Source organism: Camelus bactrianus, chromosome 20, assembly GCF_048773025.1.
Source record: "Camelus bactrianus isolate YW-2024 breed Bactrian camel chromosome 20, ASM4877302v1, whole genome shotgun sequence".
In the NCBI taxonomy this organism is placed as follows: domain Eukaryota; kingdom Metazoa; phylum Chordata; class Mammalia; order Artiodactyla; family Camelidae; genus Camelus; species Camelus bactrianus.
Genome location: NC_133558.1, coordinates 849,920 through 867,296, shown reverse-complemented (window position 1 = coordinate 867,296; position 17,377 = coordinate 849,920). Strand labels below are relative to the sequence as shown.

At 61.1% G+C, this 17,377-nt stretch overlaps 1 protein-coding gene across 4 annotated transcripts in view; it reads left to right on the top strand.

The window, feature by feature from the left end:
* The window catches only part of GMDS (GDP-mannose 4,6-dehydratase), a 455,105-nt gene extending 437,947 nt beyond the window's left edge, over window positions 1-17,158 (top strand). For all 4 annotated transcript variants that reach the window (XM_074347980.1, XM_074347979.1, XM_074347981.1 and 1 more), the window contains 2 exons: window positions 16,602-16,670; window positions 16,830-17,158. In XM_074347980.1, the coding sequence (XP_074204081.1) occupies window positions 16,602-16,670; window positions 16,830-16,892 (132 nt within the window). In that variant the 3' untranslated portion in view covers window positions 16,893-17,158. The remainder of the gene's footprint in view (window positions 1-16,601; window positions 16,671-16,829) is intronic.
* The last annotated feature ends 219 nt before the right edge of the window (window positions 17,159-17,377 follow it).

The following is a 17,377-nucleotide window of genomic DNA, read 5'->3' as shown; positions in this document are numbered from 1 at the left end:
CTTGCCCACTTTTTCACTCAGGACGTGTGTTTCACTGCTGGGCTCTGCGGGTCCCTTGTATGTTCTGGACCTTATCAGACACGTGACTTTCAGACACTTTCTCCCACGGCTGCCTTTGCACCCTGCTCTTTGTGCCCTTGATGCACAGAAGCTTCAAGTTTGGGCGTGGTCCCGTGCACCATTGCCTGTGCTTTTGGTGGCATATCCAAGAATGTGCTGCCAGATCCAGGGTCACAAGCCTTCTCCCTTATGTTCTCTCTTAACAGTTTTGTAAGTTTAGCTCTAAGGCTTAGATCCCTCATCCATGATGAGTTGATTTTTGTAAGCGGTGTAAGGTCAGGTCCAGCTTCATTCTGTTGCGTGTGGACGTCCGGCTTTTCGGCCGCTTGTCCTTTCCCCACTGAATGGTCTTGGCGCCTTTGTTGAAAAGTGGTTGCTCGTACATGCAAGGGTTTAATTCTGGAATCTCTGTTCCATCCCCCTGGTGTGTTTGTCTGTCTTTCTGCCAGCACCACACCGCTGTGACTAGCATAGCTCAGTCGTAAGTTTGGAAGTCAGGAAGTGTGAGACCTCCAACTTTGTTCTTTTTTTCAAGATTCTTTTGTCTATTCCCAAACCCGTGAGTTTTAGGATGGAGTCTTATATCTGCCCCCAAAATTGCAGTTTTAACAGGGATGGCATTGGGCGTGTAGGCGTCTCTGGGTGGTGCTGCCATCTTGACATGGGAAGCCCTTGAATCCACGAACACAGGGTGAGTTTCCATTTATTTGTGTCTTTTGCAGCTATTTTTGACGTTCCATTAAAAGCACAGCACCAGCTTAGATCTTGGAGAAAAGGAAAAATGAATCTTCTTTCCTGGAGTGGACCACAGGCCAGTCTGAATCAGACAGGTTCTAAGAATGAGTCAGACAGAGATGAGAAGTGGCCCCAGTGGAGCACATCAGGGTTGACACCTGCAGGGTCAGAGGACCGCGCGTTAGGACCCGCAGGAGACTGAGCTGAGTGCACAGGCCGGGGGAGAGGCAGGGAGGCCAGGAGCCCGGTGGGCAGTGACCCGGCTGCCCGAGGAGGGAGAGAAGGAGGCCCCACAAGCCTGGAGTGATGGGGGCACTGAGCCTCGGGTGACCAGCTGTGTGTGTGTGTGTGTGTGTCAGCCTGTGCCCGTCCAACACGCAGGAGGGATGCACGGAGTGTGGACGAAGGGAGCCCGTCGGCGGTGTCTGGGCGGCCAGAAAGCAAACCTGCAGTTTCTCAAGCGTGGGCCTCCCGGGAGAGCCTCTCCTGACCTCCCGCCACTGGTTCTAGCACTTGGCCCTCCGGCGAAGGTTTGTGACGGTCACTGTCCGCGACGAGACGTAGCCGTCGGTGCGGAGGGTAGCAGGTGAGCGCGTGGCTTCTGGCGCTGCGTGCTCGGGAGAAGGGCGTTGCGCGGTGACGGTGCAGGCAGGCAGGGTGGACACCGTGTCGGCGAGGTGGCCGGGACTGCAGACCCCCAAACACCCGTGCTGTCCACCCTCCCCCCGATCCCTGAGGCCCAGCCTCCAGCCAGAGACCCACAAGTAGGCGCCGAGAGGTCACCGCAGAAACCTGGAAGCTGACGGTCACACCGTGTGACCCTAAGTAAAGGCCCACGGTGGGGTCACTTCCTGCGGGGTCAGAGCGGGGAGTGGTGGGGGTGGCCTCTGGGTATGAGACCCGGTGTGTCCTAGCCCCTGGCCGCAGCCGTACCCCACGGCCTAGCACTGCCGGGTGGCTGTGCGCTCAGCGTCGTCGGAGCCCTGGTGGCCCAGGACCCAGAGATGGAGGCTCCTGGAGCATCTGAGGGGGGCCTCCTTCCCTTCCCTTCCCGGTCCCTCCCTGCAAGGACCAGAAATGCCGCACGTCGTCAGGTTGGTGCGTGAGGCCCGCAGCGCGCTCGGGGGCCCCGATCTGCCTGACTTTCCCAGCCCGTCCCTGAGTGTCCTAACCTGGGGAACAGGTGTGAGCTCAGACACCGCGAGAACAGGCCAGGGGTGAGTGTGGGCCGCGGCCTAGGTGCCCCAGCAGGCCCAGGGCCGCCTGCCCGACCAGACCTGAGGGCCGGGAGCGCTGGTGGAGGTGGCGAGGCCCAGCAAGACCAGACCGATTCAGGTGCGGTGCCCCTGCGGCCCAGCCCTGCTGAGCCCAGGCCCGGATTTTGTCCCGCAAGGGGCCGGGGGAGCCCCCGTCCTCACTGGTGCCCCCGCTCTGCCCCAGAGGGCACGGGGGCCTCTGAGCATTTTCCTGCTCCGTTCATGCGTGTTCGCGTCTCTCTCAGTCTAATAGGACTGTCGCAGTCCTTTAAGGCACTTAGTTAGAGGCAGTGAGGCTAGAGGTTCCCCTCTGTGCTTGCGTCCTGCTCTGCGGGGTGCTGCCGGGGTGCAAGGAGCCCCTGGAACGAGCCGTCTGGGGGCACTGGGAGGGGCCGGCCCTTCCAGGAGCCACTTCCACGTTCAGGAGGAGACGGCGTGTCCCCGGCTGTCTTCTTGGCACGTGGATGCACCCAGAGAGGAGCTGCTGGGCCAGGGCAGAGCCCACCTGCCCTCCTGCCTTTGGGGGTGCAGCCGCCTCCACGGTTTGAGCTCTGGGCGCCTTGCTGGTGGTGTTCACACCAGTCTCCGCTCAGTGGGCAGGGATGGGCACCGCTGCGGCCTCAGAGCCGGTCAGACAGCCGGGCAGCCACTCGGGCCCTTTCAGGGGGTGAGGGTCAGCGCCACCGGCCAGGAGACGCGCCGGGAGGGCCTTTCTGTCCTTCCTAGGGGGCCTGGAAGGCACGTCTAGAAAACACTTCTGAAACCAGGAGCCCGCCACCTGCATGAGGGAACAAGACAGGTTAGCACTGTTTTCTCAAAGAGCTGGCGGGACCTTCCATCCCAGGGATAGCACCGGAGCAACACAGAAATGTCTAGAGAGGACGCGGTAAACTTCCCTCCAGTGCAGGGAAGAGGTGGCTGGGAGGGTCACGAGGGTGACCGGCCCTTGTCTGGGTGGAGCTGGAATGTGGCAAAAGGAGGCGGGGCCCTTTGCCGCGCAGCTGCGCTGCGGTGAGGAAGGCGCCAGCTGGACCTGCTGCGACTGCGCGTGTGTAACGTGCTTCCCTGTGCAGGTGCGGTGACAGGACTTCACTCCTCTGGGAATCGTGGTTGGACGGGGGGCTCACCAGGAGACGGAAACGCACCCTCAAATGTGCTCCACGGAAGGTGGCGTGCACAGCGTCACCTGTGTGATGCCACCACCATCAGATGGTGGGTTAGGCTTAGAGGCCGAGTAACTGCCAGATGGGTGACCCCTGAATTGACGTCTGAGCCCGAGTTCCCCCATCTGCTAAGAAGGGAGTGGCGCGTCCTTGAAGCCTGGCAGGGTGAGCCTGGCGGACGGTGTGCCCCGCCGGCAGCAGACCCTGCCCCCAGTCTGCCCCTGAGAAGGCGTCACGGCGTCCCACACCCGGAAACCCAGCCCCGTGGAAGTGATTTTCAGCAAAACCTGAAACCTAGCATGGGAGTGGTCTTTTGCAGACAACATTTGAAGTCAATGCTTTTTTAAAAATAACACTTATAAATCACATATCTGTATTTAAAAAGGATGCCTTAAAATTAATCTCATGTTCTCTGTTCCTGATTTTGTGGTGTTGCCTTTTCGGCCATTATATCTGGAAATTCAGAGATAATTCAGAACAAGCTCACGGAGGAGCTGTGAGGAGGCTGTTCATGTTTCTGAGCCTTTATCAGCAGGTCTCTGGCACGACCAGCAGAGAAATTAAACACAGAGGCCACAGCCGATGGTTCCCACAGTATTTTTACACTTTGACCTATAAAATGCAGCTATTTTAATGAAAATGCTTTCACTTAAATTTGCTAATAGCTGTGACGTTTCATCATTTGGGAGTGGGAACTAGGTGGACAGCCGCCGCGGGGCCGAGGTCTGACGGCTCTCTGTGCAGAGCAACTCTGCGCGTTCACTGGGGAGGCGCTGAAGGAGCAGAGGGGAATGTAACTGCACATTCTTCACATGCGTCCAGAACTGTGCTTCGCTCTGACACCAAGGCTTTCGGGCTCAGCAGAACCGTTGCCCGCCCCACGTTTCTCCTGTGAGAGCGATAGCGCTGTGCTGCCAGCGGTGACGTTAGGCCACACCTCGGGTTGCCGCCCTCGAGCGGTGACATAAAACATCGCGGCACCTCCCACGTCGCTGACGCTGCTCCGAGGACAGTTCAAAATAAGTGAGCAGCTCCGGGTTTTCTTCAGGTCAGAGGAGACGCCGAAACGTGCTGGTACACGAGAACCATCCGGGGCCCTTCCCTCTGAGCTCTTCCCTGCAGAACAGCCATTCTGCCGGTGCCGTCACTGCCACAGAGCCGTGGTAGGAACACCCTGACAAGAGAGGCCTGTCCTCGAAAATCAGGGGAAGAGCTCAAAGCAAGGATGAGGTCCCTCTTCAGCAGGTGTCCTGGGGGCCTCGCTGCGGCAGCGTCTTTGCTGGGCCCGGGCCTGGCGCTAATGGACTTGACGGGGCTTCTCCACCACGGCGGGCACTGCAGCGATAGCAACAGCCCCTGCGCCCCCAGAAGCCGGACGGGGCAGGGGGGTCCGGGCTGGTCCTCGGGGGGAGGGTTTGAGGTAGGGGGGTGTCCCGTGGAGTCTGGGGCCTTCTGAGAAGGAGTTGCTCATCCTCCCCACCGCGGCCTGAGAAGGTTTCCATGATCCTTCCAGGCGGACCCCAGACCCCGTACTCGGCAGAGCCTGGTCTCGCACCTCCATCCCCTTAACCCCCCACTGACCCCGCTAGCGACCCTGCGGGCGAGCCACAGTCCTTGGTCTCCCGCCCATCTCCCGCCTGTCCTCTGCTCAGCCAGAGGTGCTGTGCTTTGTCTCTGGAGCTAAGTCTCGGCCCCAGGATGCTCCCGGACCCTTCCGCCTACTGGGGATGTCCTGTTTTTTAAATTTTTTAAAAAGCTGCCTAAATTCTTGGTGGCACAGGCCAGACCAAAGGAGCCCGGCGCCTCTCCCAGCATCTCTGCGAATGACCCAGCTTCTGGGAACTTCCTGCTTCTGCGGAGCACCCTTGCTCACTCTGAATGTCCTTCCGTTTTCCACACGACGTAGCAGGTCAGATGTTCTGTAAGTTCAAGGCTTTGGTAGAGAGAGAAGCTGAGGAAGTAAACTCTACAACTGCACGTTGGACCGGCCCCCTCTGCAGTCCCTGGTCAGAATCAAGCTCCTCACCCTCTGGCATCTACCCCGCAGCCCCGCCAGGTCGTGACACCTTCACGCAGAGCTCGGCCCCTCCGTCCGCACTGCCGCCAAGCCAGGAGGGACAGGGCGGGACCGGGCCTGGCCGCCTGTGCCCGGGGGAGTGTCCGCATGGTCTGTAGGAGGCAGACTGACCACCTGACGGGCTCTCTGGGGCCCGGCTGTGAGCTGACCTCCACATGGCCCCAGGGCGTTTAGCTGTATGTCCAAAGCCCAGAACCCGGGACGTGGGGGCATTCGAGCCGTCGTCTTTGCTGAGTTTCTGGCTCCAGGAAGGCGGGGAGCCCTGTGTACCTGCCTGCTCCGTGGTTAATCCCACGTGTCCTGAGTGTGGTCGGAGAGGACTGGAAAACAAACCTGATAAAACAGGTTGGGATCAAATTGTCAAAGATTCTGAAAGTCAGAGCAAGAGCTGGGACTTTATTTGGCGAGTGGTAGAGATTTCTGTGGGGGAATGGGCAGGGTCCCCGGGGGGCAGGGCGCCGGTCTGTGACGGGCGTGGGGGTGGTTCCTCATCTCATCACGCAAGTGTCCGTGACCTGAGGCCGCAAAAGGAGGACCCGAACACTGGCGTCTGGGAAAGATTTGGGGGTGAATGACGTGGGCACAGGTAGGCGAGGGAGCTACACCGACCATGACTTTAAACCCCTGGGAGAGGCTGGCAGGGGCGGCGGGGGAGCTAATGGTGACAACACAGCCGGAAAGGGAGCAGGTGTATGTACTGAGGGAGTGTGCAGGAAGCCCCCACACACCTCACGGGCCCTGCCAGGGGGCGAGATATGATTTCACTTGATCTGGGTGGGGGAGGAAGTGCAGTGATCAGGACCCAGGGCCCCACGGCACCCTCACTTGAGAGTGGGCGTGTCTCTGGCGCTAAGCTGAGGGGGAGAATCGCGGTGTGGTGGGTGAAGGCACGTCGTATGTGGAGGCAACGGAAGGGACGGGGTGTGGGGCTCAGAGGCCCCGGGGTGCATGCCTGATTGTGGTTGCACCATCTGGAAATTTCCACCCAGACGGTGGCACCAGGGCAGCCGTGGCACCAAGAGAAGACACTGGAGCCTGGGACTGTGCCCACCAGACCACCAGGATCACTAGAAGTGGGGGCTCCAGTCTCCTGCCCTGGTACTGGCTGGGGTCAGAGCAGCGGCCCGGGTGTCAGCACACTGACCCCAAGTCAGGGTTTTAGCTGCTCTGGTAAAATGGATAGAATTCCAACCAGGGAACCTGGGGGGAGCACAAGGTGGTGAGGAAACCGGGAGCAAAGGACAGTCGGCGTCAAAGCCCAGAGTCCTGGGGGCTTGGTTCCCTGCTCGGTGGGGTCTGCGTTGGGCGGGGGGTCTGGGGCGGTGCGGCAGAGTCAGATGCTGCGTCCAGTGGAGCTGAAGGGCCCCTGGTCACGGCCGCAGTACCAGGACAGAATGGCTGTGCGGCATCCACAGGCAACCACAGCTCCCATGTCTCCTCGAGGGGCCAGGTGTCACCTGGCTGGTGGGAGCCCTCCTGGGGTTGGTCACGGGAAGGGCCACATGTCCTCACATCCTTGGACGAGGCTGCAGGCATGGGCCTGCTGGGCCTGGTCTGCACAGCCGAAGGGGTGTCCAGGGAGGACCGGCAGGAGGCGGGGAGTCAGGCCCACCCAGCGGGATGCCTGCCCGGGCAGCTGGGGGCTGGATGGATTTAGGGGACGAGCCCTGGGAGCCAGTGGGCTAAGCCAGGTCAGACCGTGACCTCCAGGGGCTCCTCTCCAGGGTGCCCTCCCCGTTCTTGCTCAGCATTTTAAGGGACGTTCGTGGGCTCCACCTGCCTCATTGAAGCAACTTGGGAGCCCTTGAGACAGGAGTAATGGAAGCGAGAGGCCAGCTGGGGTGGGTGGGAGTGGAGTGTCCAGCGCACGCTGGGTGGCCGGGCTCCTTGGAGGAGGAGAAGGGGCGCTTTCCCTTGTAACGCCCACCCTGTTCCCAGAAACAGCCAGGCTGGGGACCCCGGCTGAGGAGACACTGTCCCTGCCCTCGGAGTGCATGTGGTCTGAGGAGGTGACTCTCGGACACTCTCTGAGGACCCTGCAGAGGTGCAGACCGCTCGGCCTGGCCCAGGGTCCACCACGTCCACTGTTGACAGAGCCCACAGTTTGTGGGAGTCCCCGGGGGAGGTGGGAGAATGAGCACCCTGGCTCTAGGCGTCCCCGTCCCGACAGCCAGGAGCCCCATCCTCAGCCCGCAGTGGGTGGGGGGCTGTGTCCACGCAGAGGGGACCTCTTTTAAGGCCGAGCAGAGGCCTCCTGACACGGGAGCGGCCTTCAGCAGGGCAGCGGGCCCATGGGAACTGTCTCCCATTTGCACTGTGATTCACGATCAGGCATCCATCATGGCATGCAGCCTTGGGAAGCAGGGGACCCCGAGTGTCCACTTGACAGCCCGAGGTCCCTGGGCCCTGGCAGAGCCTGGCTGCTCGTGGCCTTGCTCCCAGGCGTCCAGGGCTGCCCTCATGGGAATGAGCGTCTGAAGCTCAGTTCCCTCACCACAGGCGGCCTCCACCCGCACCCCCTGCGTGGACACCCACACGCGGCTGCACGGGGCGCGTGTGCCGGACCCCCTGGGCAGAGGTGCGTGGCCTGGCCAGGGAGGCCTCCCTCCGGGTCACCTGCCCTCACCCAGCTCCACTCGGGAGCAAAGCCGGGAGTGCAGGGCTGAGGCCACTGGGGCAGGACTGGCTGTGGCCTCGGCCGTCTTGGAGGGCGAGGATCCCTCGGGAGGTGCAGAGCGGGGCTGAGAGGCGCTGGGTAAGCCGCGCTCGGGAAGGGACTTTGCGTCCTCGTCCCGCGATCCCTCTCTGCGCAGGGGAGTGAGGGGTGCTGCAGTTACCACAGGGCCTCGCCTTCCGCTGCCCGCTGTCCCCGCCGGGTCCCGGGAGAGTCGGGCTGCACCCTGGGAAAGGGCGGCCTCAGGAGCCGCTTCCTCTGCCAGCAGCTTCTGTGGCCTGGACGTGGCCAGAATGCTGGGACCCCCTGGGCCTCTCTGGCATCTGTTCGCAGAGCGCACCTGCGCGTCGGCGGCTTCATCAGGTTACTGAGCACGAGGAACAAGGCACAGGTGTCCCTGAGACGGTTCCTGGAGGTGCCAGGAGTCCACCCCTCGTTTCCTCGAGCGTCTCTCCTGCGTCACCTCCCAGCCCCTTGCTCATGACGGACGACAGCACATCTCGGGCGTGGACTCGCTCCACAGTGGGCGGCGGAAGTGGGTGCTGCCCTGCGGCTGGGGGTTGGGCAGCCCGTGCAGGGGGCAATCCCCACGTTTCTGTGGCCAGTGACCCCCCCCCACATCTGGGCAGAGCCCTCCTGTGCAGGACACTTCCACACGCACAGAAGTGTGGTTTCAGGCAGGCTGGCGGAGTGGACCCCACTCTGTTTCATCCGCGGACACAGCAGCCACTCTCCATTGTGGGCCGTGCACAGCTGGGGCCCTGGCCTGTCCACGAGGGCCCCCCGGCGCAGACCGAGCAGCTGCCAGGGTCACCGTGCAGGTGTCGCGCATGGTCCCCACGCCTGCCTCCATCAGAGGCCCTGGCCACCTCCCACTGCGTCTTCCTGAGAGCGTGTGATTTTCTAGATGTTTGGTGGCTGCGGTAAATCAGGCTTTTATGATGTCGTGTGAAAGGCCACCCCCCACACTTCCTTCTGCCGCAGCCGTGGACTGAAGGGACGTGCCGGCGGGCACACTGGACACAGCCTGGCTTAACCCTTTCCTCGCTCAGCCGCAGGCCCAGAGAGGCTGCCACCTCAGTTGTGGGGGGAGGTGGGGGCCTTCCTTCCACTCGAAGGAACACAGGCAGCAGGACTGTGGAAGCCAGCTACCTTCTCGGAGTCGCCAGACTTCTCCCCTAAAACCGCCGCCATCAAATCAAGATTCAGAACAAGACAGCACGTTGCTCGGAGCGATGAGGAGATGGTGGGTGGTGTTACAAAGCCATCTTCTGAATGAGTCTGTCTCGTAATCATGAAGATGAGAGGTCTCTGTGTCTGGCGTGGTGTGACGACGTGTTACACTCGGACTCTGCTGGGACCCTTGTCAGTGAGGATGACTCTGAAAGCGCCCTGGGCGTCCTCCCCGAATCCTTCCCCCACTGTCCCTCAGCAAGTCCCCGTCTTCGCTTCCTCCAGAACGGCCCCCGTTCGCCCCCTTCTCACCTCTGCATGCTCTCCACACCCCCGTCCAGGCCGCCTCCACCTCCCACGGGCCTCCCTCGTCTCCAGCTGAGCCTGTGCCCTCAGACCTCGTGACGAGTCAGAAGCAGTGCTGGCTGCTTTCCACGTGTGACCGTGAACTCTCACAACGGCCTTGCCAGGAGGGTGGTGTTTCCCCGTCCCCAGACTCTGAGGCTAAGCCTTGCTAAGAAATTCCGCCAAGGCCACACAGCTCCGTGGCCGAGCCACAGACACAGCAGGCGTCCCCAGTGGTGCCTCTGTCTCCGGTGCCAAGGCAGCTTTGTTACTTGGATAAAATGTGTGCGTGAGGGGAGTGCGCAGATGTGAACGTGCGGCCGGGGCCACTCTGACACACACGTACCTGTCGGCGGAAGAGCATCCCTGGGGCTCCTTGCCCTCTCCGGGAAGCCGCGATCCCACCGCCACGTCGGCTGCCTGTTGTAGGGCCCCAGTCCCGCTGGACCCGCATGCGCCTCTCTTCTGCCCGGCTCTGCTGTCCGGCAGCGAGCAGCCTGCGCTGACCCCTCTGGATCGACACCTCCTTGCTGCTCAGGTCGAGGACGTAAAGCATGCTGCTCGTGGCACGTCCGGGGGGGTCTGTCCTGCTGAGCAGTGCGAGTGCTGGACCCGGAACCAGACATCCTGGCTTCCGGCCCAGCCCTCCCGCTACATGGCTCTGTGGCGCTAGTCAGGTTGTTTGGTTTAAATCTCTCTCCAGGTGCGTTGGGGTTTGGGCACTGTTTCTCTCACAAAGATAGAAAATATAAGGTGCCAGGGAACCGCGCAGTGAAGGTGCCCGGCAGCCTGAAGCTGCCCCCTGAGTGGGAAGCCAAGCGAGCGGATGAAGGGGTCACAGCAAACCTGAAGGTTCGTCCTAACTTGCCATTCCTCCCCACCGCTCCAAAACTTTACTAACAAACGTCACAGTGCTTGCCTTAATTACTTCTCAACTGCGAAAGTCCCAGAGAAACAACCAGAAACAGAAATTCTGGGGTGGGCAGTGGCCTGGTTAGGCCTAGAATTGTTTAAAAAGTTACGGAGCGAGCGTACGCTGGCATGACCGAGCCATGGCGTTTCTGTCTTGGTTGTGGAGAAGGACGGTGGCTGGAGGGGGGGAGGCTTACTGAAGTGAGGTTCCTTGGATCTGAGTGACCCGGTCGATGTACTGTGGAGGTTACAAAGCACCCGAAGGCAGGCCCCCCCGTCTGCTGCAGAAGCGCTCGTGCTGCTTACACTCTCCTTTACTCGTGTTCAAAGGCCGGTGGACGGTGCAGGGGGCTTTCTAAGGGGTGGAGTAGGTCTCCTGACAACTGGAAAGGAACAAGCTTGAGGAAAACCGCCTTCACCTCGTGCGCGTGGGTCCCCAGGTGAAGGCGCGTGCCCCGCAGAGCCGCCCCCACCCGACGGGGCTGCGCTGGCGCTGGTGTGTCATCCCTGGGGAGAGGCCACCGGGGCAGATACAGGATCTCTCGAGTTGCATTTCAGTTGTCTGGGGTTTAATCAGCTGATGGGCGGACGGGGCTGCTGGGGGCAGCAAGCACGGAGGAAGAGCCTCCAGGTCTCGTGCACCAGAGCCCCCGCCCACCTTAATTGGGCCACTTAAAGGCGCTTTATCTCTTTTCCGCGGGGTTTCACCGCCTCCGACCAGCGTGGGTAATCTCCACACCCCCATCTAGTTATTAACAGCAACCAGTAATTCCCGACAGAGGCGGCGGCTTTGAAGCCTGGAACGCTGAGGTCGCAATAATCTTATCTCCCTTTCACAAGCCGGCCCTGCAGTGCCACTGTGCGTCACCCCGCATCTGCTGGGGAGAGCGAAGATGGGGCGGGAATCAGGACCGAGTCCGGTTCAGCACTCGCTCCCGTCTCCCTGGGGTGCTCCTGTGAGCGCCGGGGGTCGAGAGTAGAGGCAGCCGAGAAGCCGGCGCTGCACTGGTGGCAGACTCTGGGCGGGGAGTGTGGCCCCAGATGTGTGTGCAAGGCTGCTCCCCAAACCTCATTTGCTTATTGTATGTAAAGCAGCCGCTTAGCGCCCACCTGCACGTAGGCAGCTCCCAAAGCTACTGGGCCGGGCTTCGGTTCCTCCGCCCCGTGCGCTCAGACCTGAGCCTGGAGAACCGGACAAGCCCCAGAGGCCTGCGGGCTGGACGGGGCGGCCCCGGGCCTGCGCCTCTGTCCCAGGAAAGCTGACGGCAGCCTCGGGGCCGACGGCTGGGGAGAGAGGCTGGTCCCGGGGGCCGCACAGCGTCCCCTCTGCAGGGGACGCACCCCGAACTCACCTCTCCTGTCTCGGGCAAGCCTGCCTGAAAGCTTTCTCTAGGATACTTTTTAAAACTCTGTTTAAAAGGCAACCGGTGCGTTTAGTCCTGTGTCTCTGTCTCTTCCCCTTCCCTACCTGCATTTCTCTTCCGCTGCCACACCTCTAGACACAAGTGAAAAAAGAAGATGTGGAGGAGGAGGGCTGCCCTGTAAACGCGGGCTGGGCTCTCCCTCGCAGAGCAAGAGCGGCTCCTGCCTCGCAGATGGGCGCGTCGGGCAGCGACGCCCTCGCTCACTTTCCCAGGAAGCTCTGCGAGCGCGCTGGTGTCCGGGCCACACACAGCTGCCGGTTCCAGGGGACAAGCCTGGAACTGAGTGCTCCCTGGCCCAGCAGTGTGCGGTCACGGAGGGGTCGCAGGGCCCTGAGGCGCTCCCAGGATCAGGGCAGCACGTCCCGGGGCAGACACACGGCTCAGGTGTGAGGCCACCAGCCAGGGCCACGCATGGCGGTTCACCTGTCCCGACCGCCTCCCCGGGCGGAGCTCGGCCTCTGGCTCTGCCTCTGTTTGCTCCCTTTGCCGCTGTATCTCCACTGTCCAAGGGCAGTGGAGCCTGCACTGACGGACTGGGTTTCCCTGCGGGAGAGCCCGGGGCCCGCCGACGGACGGCCCGCGTCCACTTCCTGAGCCGGCGAGACGGCCCGCTGTTTCCTCCGTGTCTCTTCTCACCCTCGCCACGACGGGAGGCCTGGCTTCACCTTCACTGTGAGTGGCGGTATGAGGGGAGAGGGCTGGCCGCCTCCCTGGGAAGGTTTCCATCCAAGGACAGGCTTGTGAGCATGCGAGAGCTCAGACCACCGCCCACAGACTCGCCGGGGACATTCCGGCCTCACCTTCAGTTCTTTCCCGCCTTGCCCACCGCGCCACGTACCTCAGATCGCGACTGGGACAGGCCGTGACCGAGTGCGTTTCCGTTTACTAGGCTTTTTGTCGCTGTTGCTCACAGGCCCGTCTTTCTGAAAAGGAGCATTTCCCCGAGAGTCAGGCTCTTCTGCTGACTCTCCGTTAGTGTAAAGTTAGATTGGGGACCAAACTCTCTGGCATCCTTTTATTCTCTGGGAGCCCCAGCTATTCCTCGGTTTTGCTTTTCTAAGGAAAGTGGAAGGAAAGAAATGAGTGTGGGGTCCCACTCACGCTCCATGGCTTAAATTCTTGAAGATGCTTCACTGATTGAAACAACATCTGGCGAAAGCGCTCACACCCCTGACACGTTTCTCTACCTGAACAGACGTCCTCCGCGAAGCTCACCAGAAGGCCTGCCGAGGAGACACGTGAGCTGAAGCAAATACTAATGTTGAATTTTCCCAATGTCATGTCAAAGAGGGAGAATGAGAAATGAGTCTGTGAGTGTTGGAAAAGTGTGTGATACAGTCTGCCCACCAGCCTCCCCACCGGAGCTTCAGGGAGAGCGGTGGGTCCCCAAGGGACCTCGTGTGCTAAGTAAGGAAGAGAATAAAGCGAGACGAGGGGAGGGACGGAAGCCCAGCCAGCGCCCTGAAGGTGTGCTGCTGCCGTGACGGAGATGGACTGGCCCCAAGGAGACGTGAGGAGAGGGACTTAGAGCAGAAGATGCGGGTGCAGCGTGGCCGGGATTTATGTGGACCACGGTGGGCTCAGGAGCGGGCTTGATGGCTTTTCCAGGATTCCGTCTGGCCCCTTTATCAGGTCACCATAACAAGAACACCCACCAGGAACACCTGAAAAATCACTGTGGCAAGACGCCTTCCTACGAGGCTGCTGTTTGCAGCCCTGGCCGCTGGCTCCTGGACTCCAGGGCTCAAGGCTGGACAAGGCCATCGGAGGACAAGCCCTGAAGGTCGAACCAGTCATCAGTCGTCCTGGAGCCTGCGGACAACGAAAGGGCTCTGGGCGTCTGGACACACGCCCTGCTGCGCAGCGAGCCTGGATCAAACGTGACAGCCATAAGTCACACGCTCAAACCGCGGAGCTCACCGAAGGCACAGCCGTGCCGCGGTGAGGGTCAGGAGCCAGGGCGTAGGAGGCGTCACAGTCACAGAGATGCCTCCCGTCTTGCTCAGAGCCTCACTGTCTCCCCTGCGGAGAAGTCCCAGGCCACCCAGCACACAGAGTGCATGTTGGAAACTGTACGTAACCTCTTCACTTTCATTCAGCTTTTGCCCCATTGTCAGACTTGGGCTACAAGCCTGCAAACGAGGAAGGAACTCGACCTTGAGAAAAGAAGGAAGAGCAGAACAGACGAGCTGAGAGCTGATCCCGTCCTGAGAGCTGATCACACCCTAGTGGAGAGGGTTTGCAAGATGCAGAGGAAAGCTACACCGGGCCCTCTCCGGCCCCACGCAGACCCCTGAGAGCACAGTGCCCGCAGGCCGGCGGGGGCCCGATGTCGACTTCAGGGGCCTTGCCACAGCCACGGGCACCCCAGGCCTGTGCCCCGGACCTCGCAGACCAGACCGTTCCCTACGCCTTTCCTCTAGAGGACGCACCGGGGAAAAGTCAGACAGCCCTTCAGGAGGGGTTAAGAGTGAAACACGCCAGGATGTCCTGATCTTTCCCTAAAAGCTGCTCGCGGCAAAGCACAGGCCCAGTCGAGACGCCAGCTTGTAGCAGTCGGCGCTGAGGGCCACCGTGCTGTTTTCACAGAACCTCATCCTCTTTGTCTCATTGAACTTCAGGGTGACAGGCCCTTGGCCCAGGGGGAGCTGGGCTCGGCACTGAGCTGGGAGCTCTCCCTGGTATGTCTCTTGTTTCGCTGCAGTCCCTGCAGGGTAGCAAGTCTGTGTCTGAGCTTTTTCCTTAACTGTAGCTCCCTACTTGTTGTTATGTCAGAAGCTGCTTGTGGAAAAGTACAGGAAACAGAGTTACAATACAAAGCGCCCTTCCCAAGCCTGCTCAGACACTGCGGGCGCACCGGGTCCTAGGGTTCGGCCGGCCGAGGTTCGGAGCCCGGAGCCCCCTCTGCAGAGCCGGCGGACTTACAGCAGGTGTGGTGACTGAATAGCAGGCTGCCCCTTCCAGCGTGACCACGGAGCGCTGAGGAGGCCCCGCGTTGCTTCCTGAGGCCACGTTTCACAGCTCCCTCTGGGGAAAAAGAATGCGTATCGGTGTGTGACTCTCAGCAGAGCAGAAGTGTTGTAGAAGTAGACACGTTTATTTCGGGAAAGGAGAAATAAACTCGTTTGATTTTCCACTTGGATTTCCAGCTCCACGTAGCACCATCTTAGCTTGCTCATTGTTAATATTTGTAGCCTCCTCTTCCTGAAGACGCTGCATGTGGACTGCGAAGGCCGGCAGAAATAACTTGTTTGACTATTATTAAGGCTGGAGAGGAAGTCAGTACTTCAGTGAAATGCAGGGCCTTTGGGAGCTTGATTTATTCGAGCCTGAAAAGTGAGGCTGGGTGATGGAGGGGGGAGCGGCTGGCTGGGGTCTCTCTGTGCAGAATTCAGGCAAACAAACGGTGCAGAAGTGGATGCAGACGCCTTTGGCGGGGAAGGTGGCTCTGGGGGCCTGGGGGCCTGGGGGCCTGGGGGCCAGGACCCGGGCTGCCTGGCCACCCCCGCGGCCTTTCCCACCTCAAGTCCACCTTCGGGGAGCCTGGGGAGAATGTGGGGCAGAAGCCTTCCAGGTACAGCTGAGTGTCACCGTCCTTGTCACTGGTCTAGGCTGTTCTTTGGAATCATGTCCCAGTGGACTGTGTATGGCCTTTTAATTTCAACCTGTTTTCAGAGCCCCCGCTGTCTTCTGTTAAAGGCCTCCTCTCTTGGGCACCGTCGGGTGAGTGCACTTGTACATGGGAAATTCGCTAAGTGTTTATCTCAGGGCCCAAAATGGCCCATTTCAAAGTCTTTTTCTTTCCTTTTTCTTCCGCCCTCCCTCCCTCTCTTCCTCCCTTTCTTCTTGCGAATCATCTTGAAATTCTCATCCGGCTTCTTGGGCCCAGGAGCTGTGAGAGCCCAGGGACTGTGGTGCAGCCCTGCGGGCGCTCCTCTGGTCTCCTTCCCCGGAAGCCTCCTAAATGGAGGGAAGCAGGGAGCCCTGGGGGGTTGCCGCGCGCCCCCCCCCCCCCGTGCTGGGAGACGTCCTTTCTTGATGTGTTTTTTACATGTTGATAAAGCCTGTCAGCTGGAATGAGAAACGACATAGGAAGCAAATGGGCCCTGGTCCGGGGCGCGGGGGAGGATGCTGCGGGCTGGTGAAGAGCGGGTGTCCCCGTGCAGGCTGTGGCTCCTTCGTGGGTCTTGAGGGGTCGGGGTCGAGATCAGCATTCCCCAGGAAGGGAGCTGAACAGAATGGCGTAGAAGTGCTGGGAGAGCAGCGCCCTGGCCGGCAAGGGGGAGGGCTGCCCGGAGAGCGCGCTTCTTCCCGTGCACGTGGGTGTCCTAGATGCGGTGAGGTCCGGAGACCGCGGCGTGGGTTGCGCCCGAGTCGGTTAGAGGGGCGCCTGTGGAGGGGAGTCGGGGAGGAGGCGAGGGAGGGGAGGGGGCGAGGGAAGGGGAGGAGGCGCGAGGAGGAGGAGGAGGGGAGCGCACTGCGGAGAAGGAGAGAGGGAGTGCGCGGCGGGAGGGCGCATCCCTCTGCGCTGGGAGACGAGCACGAATCCAAAACGGCGCTTGGAGCAGCATGCCTCACAACCCGGTGCAGAAAGAAAGTCACTAAGGCCAGCGGGACGCGGTGGCGGGCGGGTGGGGAGTGGCAGTCGCCGTGCCCGCGGCCGAGCGCGCGTCCAGAGACGCAAGGCCCGCGGGAGCGGCGCGGAGAGAAGCGCGGAGCCTGTGTGCCGCGGCGGGAGGGGACCGGCACCGCCGCCGACCCGTGCTGTCCCCCGGCCCGCAGGACTTTCTGCAGGGAGACTGCACCAAAGCCAGGCAGAAGCTCAACTGGAAACCGCGGGTCGCTTTTGATGTAAGTGTCCCCCGCGGCCGCTCGGGTCCGGGCCCGGGGAGGGGACGTGGTGGCCGGGCGGCTGGGCGCCCTGGGCCAGGAGGGCCGGGGACGGGTGGGGGGCGCCCGTGGGAGGAGGCAGAATCTCTGGTCTCACCGCGGCCCCGCGTCCTCCCGCAGGAGCTGGTGAGGGAGATGGTGGACGCCGACGTGGAGCTCATGAGGACCAACCCCAACGCCTGAGCGCCCCGCGATGCTCGATGCCTGATGCCCGCTCCCCACGCCCGGACCGACCGGCGGGCGCCGCCGAGGTTTGCAGCAGCCGGGACTTGAATCCGGTTTGCCCACTTTCCTTTCTCCGAGGCCTCCTCTGATCGGCTTTGGAAATCAAGATGTTTTAATCACAAGTTCACTTTACTTGAAATTATGTCACTAGACAACAGAAATCGTGGGGCTTTCAAATGATTTTTCTCGTTTCTTATTAAAAATGGCCTTTCTGTGAACCAGCATTAACACAGTCTCTGTCTTCACAAGTTACAAAAGCAGGACCCGAGAATCCCAAAAGAAAACACAACCATGCCTTGGAGTGAAGTGGCTCCTTCTGCAGGAGCCCCTGCCAGTCCTCCTCTGTGCCTGCGACGTCGCTTTCCTGTCCTGGTGACAATAAGCCACTGTGCGGCTTATCTGGAAACCCAGGTCCTGCAGAAAGGCGGCATTCACACCCTTCA